This window comes from Oreochromis aureus, linkage group 3 (genome assembly GCF_013358895.1).
Source record: "Oreochromis aureus strain Israel breed Guangdong linkage group 3, ZZ_aureus, whole genome shotgun sequence".
Taxonomy (NCBI): Eukaryota; Metazoa; Chordata; class Actinopteri; order Cichliformes; family Cichlidae; genus Oreochromis; species Oreochromis aureus.
Window position 1 is genome coordinate 28705467 of NC_052944.1, and position 6913 is coordinate 28712379.

The 6913-nt window shown below is 39.2% G+C and overlaps 2 protein-coding genes across 3 annotated transcripts in view; one reads left to right on the forward strand and one right to left on the reverse strand.

Moving 5' to 3' along the window:
• Positions 1-2870, forward strand: part of capn1 (calpain 1) — a 33798-nt gene extending 30928 nt beyond the window's left edge. For both annotated transcript variants that reach the window (XM_039609844.1, XM_039609845.1), the window contains exons 21-22: positions 63-121; positions 278-2870. In XM_039609844.1, coding sequence (XP_039465778.1) covers positions 63-121; positions 278-304 — 86 coding nt within the window. In that variant the 3' untranslated portion in view covers positions 305-2870. The remainder of the gene's footprint in view (positions 1-62; positions 122-277) is intronic.
• On the reverse strand, positions 2862-6274 carry pnp5a (purine nucleoside phosphorylase 5a). The gene is made up of 6 exons (XM_031732328.2): positions 6030-6274; positions 5213-5382; positions 5010-5113; positions 4740-4915; positions 4456-4646; positions 2862-3707 (listed from the first exon to the last, which is right to left on the reverse strand). The coding sequence occupies exons 1-6, from the start codon at positions 6050-6052 to the stop codon at positions 3484-3486; spliced, it is 888 nt and encodes a 295-aa protein (XP_031588188.1). The 5' UTR covers positions 6053-6274; the 3' UTR covers positions 2862-3483.
• Between the last annotated feature and the right edge of the window lie 639 nt (positions 6275-6913).

Consider the following 6913-nt stretch of genomic DNA (forward strand, 5'->3'; position numbering starts at 1 on the left):
AGAAGCTAAAATACTTTGTACTTTTCTGAGTTAAATTTTCTTTTTTGTTTGTCTCACTGCAGAAACCTTTAAGAACCTGGACACTGATGGAGACGGTCAGATATCTCTAAACTTCTTCCAGGTATGAATTCCCATCGGAAATGCTGTTGTATAAACAAAAGTTTGATCTTTTCATAAGGATTCATCCATGTCTATGCTAAAACATTTTTTCCATTCACTCTCTGTGATTTATTAAGAGTTTTCATTCATTAATTCCGACACTCTCTTTGTTCTGCAGTGGATCACCCTGACCATGTTTGCCTAAAGATGAGTGGACTCCTCTGTAGCTTTTGCACTGCAGCTCTTGGTCTGTTATGTGGTTTCAGAAGTGCCTTTTTTTCCCTTCAGTTCTTCCTCACCCTCTATGCTGCGCATTGCTGAGGTCCTCTGATGCTTAAAAACCTGTAAAATCATGATTACAGTGCCTGTACTGAAAATGTGTCGCCTGTCTCGCCAACTGAAAGACGCCGGCTTCTCCACTTCGGTCAACTCTGTGATAAAACTGGCTACTCTGGGGTCCGAAATAAAACACCTGATTAAATGTGAGGGTGTCGACACATACTTGTATTTTTCTTTTTTACTGGAATAGGACTTGTTAACGTAGCAAAATTTAGTTTACAAGCTAGCTTTACCTTTTTGTAACGTTTACTGTGTAGCCTACATGCTAAAGCTAGCTTTATACAAAGTTGCTAAACGCATGGCAAAGTGCCAAAATTGTATTTGATCATAATTTGGTAGTTTTGCACTATTACCAGTTGGTGACGTGACATTACTCAAAGTCCACAGAAACTTTACAGTGTCTTTTACTAAGGTAACTATGACATGATACCAAAGTCAAAGTAATGTTTATATGTTACCTTATTAAATGTAATGTCTTAAATGTGACATAGAATTTTGTTTCTAAAATTTGGTGTGACAAGGTCCAGATCTTATGTTGTTATGTTAGCATTACATAATCTGAAATATTACGCAGACATAAGGCCGATACAGCGTCACCACGACCAGATTTTGTTTGTAGGGTTTCTTGCTATCACCTTTTAAAATGCCAAAGGTCATAAGAGAATGAATGAACTAAATAGTTTTTTAAAAAGACAAATGTTGCATGAATAAGACATTAGGGGAAAAACATCACTGTGTTTATTCTTTTTTGAATTAATATTTTTTGTTTTTTATTTTTTTACTGTAGAGTTTATAAGTCCAACGTAATGCTGTTTTCAGCATCAATAATTCTTTATGTGGCTCTTATAATTTTCAGAGCCTGACAATATAGGGTTCTTAAGATACTGATATTTGAATGATTTTAACATTTTAAAATATCAGACAATGCTTTTTTTTCTTTAACACACACTAAACAGACAATTTTCCCCAACATTTATTATGTGAAATTATTTATTTACTCAAATATGTTATACCCGCCTCTTCTTGAATCATCAGTGTTTGTGGGGTTTCAATCATGTGTTGCCAACAGGGAAATTTGCCCTTCACTAACTATCCAACATCAACAGTCATAAGATGGCTGAAGGATTTTTTTCCCCCTATCAATTCTTTTTTCAGTTTTCATTTGTCTGTCTTTATAAATACTCATAAGAATAGATTGGCAAGTAGTTGTTATTATCAGTTGATAGTATTGGCCAACAGATAAATTGGTCGGGTGTAATAATCTGATATAACATAAATGCTGTCATTCGTACATTAGCCAGATCTTTGGTATAGCCTGTTCGGGGTTTGCTAACCACTTCTCTCTAACGTAATAACATTACTGTTAAATATGTACCACCTAACCTTAAGGGCTTTTTCTGCCTCTTTAACATGAGAGAGGTTTAACTCAATTTTTTCAATTTTCTTTTAGCTTCGAACCAACTGTGTTGCATGTTGGGGTTTCGGTAGCATCCATAAATACCTCTGTGTGGCCAGATTCAAATGGAGAGGGATTCAATCAGTTGCTTACATTTGAAGACTATCTTTAGAAAATTGTTTCCAAACCAAGTTATCACAGTCCCAGTGCTGGATGCAGTCGAAGTGGAGGGTTGCTTAGTGTGCTGGCTGGCACTGTGCATTATAAATCTATTAGTAGTTTGTACTGTAGTATCACTGCTGGCCTGTATTACATCCCGTGCCAAACTTTGCTTTCACCTCAGCATAAAGGGCCTCTTCAGATTATGCAGAGACAACGGTGAGGTGCTGGATCATCGTGAATGTTTTATTCTAGTATATAATTGCTTATCATTATGCATGGCTCTGTTTTTGGTTTCTTGTTTTGTAAAGTATGAAATAAACTGGACTTTAAAGTGGTATTAAAAAAAAGGGGATGTGTCAACGCTATTTTAGTCTTGCTTTTTTAAGGGAGCAGTATGTCAAAGTTTTGGGTGAGGGTAAACTGGGATGGGTGGATATGTTTGTATGCATGCTGTGTGAAATGTGATATATTGTGTGGCTGTCTCATTTCTGTCCTTTCAGGAAAGCAAAAGTTTTATCTGAGTTATTCCAGAGATAGACGATGCAGTCTGGACGATCTACATGTAATGTGCCACAGTTTTCAAATGCCAATTTCTTTTGTTTTGCCAAAAACTTTTTTTTAAGTGGAAGAATTACATTTTTAAGCACTTTTCACTGAAAAAGTACTGCCAAACCCTTAGGTTTTTATGATACTCTGACATTCTCGTCTTCTTTTATCTTTGTGTAAAACTGTGTAATGTTTACAGTAATAACTTTTCTGGGTCCTTTTGTGAACCAAACCCTTCATTATGCAATGCGCTGGTTTACTGTGTAGCTTTCTCTGTATCACTTCTTCTATATACACTTTGAAAATAAACGTGGAGAGGTTTTCATGAGTCACTACTCAGTTTTATTGGTCTTGCACTGCCCACAGAAAACAAACACAAAACAAAATCAAGGTTGCAAATAAACTGAATAAATCCGTGGAAATAGGTGATGAATGAATGATGATGGGGGAAATACAAAAACTTCATATAGTAATAAATAGTATATTTAACAATAACATACTATAAAAATAGCTACACTCAAATACATTACATACAATAAAAGTTTGGTTAATGTACACATTTTTACAACCTCAAAATTAAGACTTTTACAGCAGATTTTGGCTCTTTAAGTTAAATCGCAGACATTTACAAAGGGGATCATATATTGTAAGATAGAAAAAAATAACACCTTGTTTAAAATTATATAAAAAAACTGAACAACTTTTTCTTCTGGAGCTGCTCAGCAGGGGAATGTGTAACCTTTTGTGCACAGTGACATAAAATACTAGGACAGTTGAGTGCGTTTTCAAAGATTCTGTGTCTGTGTGTCCAAGTGAGATTCTTCAGGTAACTATAATCCTTTCACCTTTTGACCTCCGGCTAAAATCAGCTCAACTGAGTGGGATTTTCTTAAATGTAGACCATGACCACATAAAGTATCCTGCAGGCCTAAACACGGCTGTTAGTCTCTTAGGCCGTAGTTGTTGTGCACAATTTTGGTCACCATGGTGTAAACCAGCCGCTCCAGCTGCGCCGCCCGCTGCCTGCCCACCTGGAGGACCTCCTCGTGATTGGCCCTCTCTTCGCTGTCGTAGTCCATCACAACCTGGTTGGTGATCAGGGAGAGGGCGAAGACGCGCATCCCACAGTGCCGCGCGACGATCACCTCATGGACTGTGCTCATGCCTGGAGAGGAAATGACCGGAACAAATATAAATAACTTTCACAGAAAGAATAGAGTAGCCTCTGTCATTCAATACATAAACCAGCCAGTACACACAAGAAAGGATGTAAAAAAATCCTCATAATGTCCCATAATGTTGAGAAGCCTGGGATTTAAAGTGTTATCAAAAGAAGAAGAACTGCAGATCTAATACTGCTGAAACCAACTTCACTTAATCTAATTTAGAGGTTTGTAATAAGTTTTACTGCTTTAATTTCATAAGAAGTCTCAGTATGCATGCATACAAAGAAGACTCACTTTAGGAAACTTAAATTTATGTTTTTCACGTGTTTTTGCTCCTCAAAGGTAAAGCTTCAAGTTCAGGTTCAGGCAGCCCGGGACAAACCAGACATTTTCAAAGTCACTGCAGCAAAAGGACTTCAAGCATTTCTACTGAACTGTCATTTGTTGGAATAAAATTTCAAATAGCATGATGGCATTTGATGCAGTGCTTTTTTAATAAACTCCATGTGCTTTGTGGGCATCAGCTTGATAATTAGGTTAATATCAGGCAGGACGCTGTGGCTGGTTTTTGTGGTACCACATGGTTTGAATTGATCAAGTCCTGGAATCGCCATCAGCTGATAAATCTAATTGATAGTCCTGGACACGTCTTAAAAATCCAGATGTGTAGATTATGATCTGATTAAAGTTTTGGGACTTAACAGTCATTCGTTACATTTACTCAGATCAACAAAACAATCAGCTCACCGACAGCATCGGCGCCAAGTCTGTGCAGCATGCGACCCTCGGCGATTGTCTCAAATGTTGGCCCGCCCAGCACACAGTACACGCCCTCCTTTAGGAAATCTCCATAGCCCAGATCCTGTCCCACCTCCATGGCCAGCTGCTGCAGCTCTCTGTCGTATGCATCGGACATGCAGAGGAAACGCACGCCAAACCTGACAGACGAAGGAAGACGAGAAGAAAATTAAGTTAAGTGTATAGAAGATTTAAATGTTTGCTTTTTATGGCCGTACGAGAACAAGCCTCACCGCTCATCGTTGGGTCCATTCAGAGGATTGATGCCAGCGAAGCCGGGCAGGTTGAGGTGGTCTTTGATGATCATGATGTCTCCCATTTTAAAATCATGGTTGAGGCCTCCGGCTGCATTGGTCAGCATCACCGTCTCAACACCGAGCAGCTTGAAGATGCGCATAGGCAGTGTAATCTGGGAAAACAACATCACAGAATACAAATGAAGAGTATTTTGGGGGGATCTTGCTGAAAATTATGGGATTTTCTTTTTGCAAACACACACATACCTTATGGATTGAGTAGCCCTCATACAGGTGGAAACGTCCCTGCATGCAAACACACGGCCTTCCTTTTAAGTGTCCAAACACCAGCCTCCCCGCATGTCCGTGCACTGGGGGAATTCAAAAATACAACAGTAAACATCAGCAGGAGCTGCTCGGCGGATATTGAGTCACCATCTGAGAGTGTCGGTGTAGTAGGTGTAGTTCACCTGTGCTCTGTGGAAAGTTGGGAATGTCTTTGTAGTTGAAGGCCACCTGGTCCTTTAACAGGTCGGCGAGCCCTCCGAGCCCTGAGCCACACACAATGCCCACTGTGGGTCTGACGTCTGTCTGGGCGAGCAGCCAATCAGCAGTGGCCTTGCATTCCTCATAGCTGTAGCTGGATGACATTAACAAAAGGGCAGAGGTCAGGAAGATCACCGTGACAGTCCAGCACACATGAACACACTAATTTTATTCTTTCTTATGATGCAAAAACACACAGCGTGGTGCACACAGGAAGATCGAAAGTAACCGAAAATGTGACTTTGACTTTTTTTTAAAATGTTGTTAAAACTAAACACGATTGCTTCTTTTACTCTGAAACTACAGCTGCAACTCTTCACCCATGAAAAATGCGATCATTACTATCATATCACAGGTACATCCTCTTAGAAATGCTATCAATAAGCTTTTTACGCACATCCAAACAAATTACAGCAGTCTCCCTGTAATCTAATGACTTAAAAATGCGAAAGTCCAAATATGAATTTGACTGATTTTCACAAACTTAGAGCATAAACTGTGCATTTCAATCTCCTAACTCCAACTCGATTGTGAAACGCGCTTCATTGTGAAATTACACGCGCCACTCCTGTGTGAATGAATGAATCATTTCTCCACTACGACACGGCGACCAAGAGCGCATGCGGGTATTATTTTTGCCCAGTCTATTTTTTCACGCTGTTCAAAGCCGCTCGTGAAAGAGACACGTGCCGGGCAACATTGAAAGAGAAAAAGTGAATAAAATATTAGAAATTTACTCACCAGCTGTTTACCTCTGGAAACATTTCGAAAGATAAGTGAAGTGGCTGATAATGTAAGAAAAAATAAAAGTGTGACTGCACACTTAAAGTTTCAAGTTTGAAAATAAAAAAGCTGTTAAGGTGTATAAAAAATATCGCAGAGAAGGTGGAAACAGGGTAAAAATGTTGTCTTCTGTTGTGTTTTCTTCTCTTTTAGAGTCCCGTGAAGTCTTCAGCTCTTCTCTCTCACTTCTGTGGAAAGAGGAGCAGATGCAGACTTTATCATAGAACCGGCGACCCCCCCCTCCCCTTCTCTGCTGACGCATGTACCTGCTGCAGTTTCATTGGCTGAGCGGCCACACCTTCAGACCGGTAGACAGAGAAAACACTCCCACGGAACATCTTGTACTACAGGTGGAGCTGGATATAACAATTTTCACGATACTTTCCACTCATTACCTTTCATCTGATGTTCATCACTCACATAAGCAATCTGTAATGTTTCCCGATCCATTGGTTCAATCTTTTATTAGCCGTTTATTACCAGTCAGATCTTTATCGATCTGTCTCTCAGATTCAAAACAAGAAACAAGTTTTCGGACACACACTGTGTTTTTGAACATCACGTGTTTGTGCTCCACTTGTTCTCGTCATCCGTCTGCGAGAACTGTGTGTTACTGTGTGACGCAAGCTCAGGTTTAAACCAATACATCTGACTGTCAACTACATATCTGTGCAGTGCATGATGATTCTTTACTATAATACAATTTTATACACGCTATAAGTTTGACTCCACTGTAGAGAGAAAATGTAAACTTTTACTTATTTTCAGGCAGAAAACAGTAGCTGTTTTAGTTATGTTGCATAGTGACATTTCACACCATCAGTAATTAAAAAATGTGTTAT

Excerpts from the sequence above, each read along its gene's own strand:
- pnp5a (XM_031732328.2), bottom strand. The coding sequence starts at position 6,052 with ATGTTTCCAGAGGTAAACAGCTG. Across the intron at positions 5,383-6,029 it reads TTTCCAGAGGTAAACAGCTG|CTACAGCTATGAGGAATGCA; the intron begins GTGAGTAAATTT and ends AATGTCATCCAG. Across the intron at positions 5,114-5,212 it reads CAACTTTCCACAGAGCACAG|TGCACGGACATGCGGGGAGG; the intron begins GTGAACTACACC and ends GAATTCCCCCAG.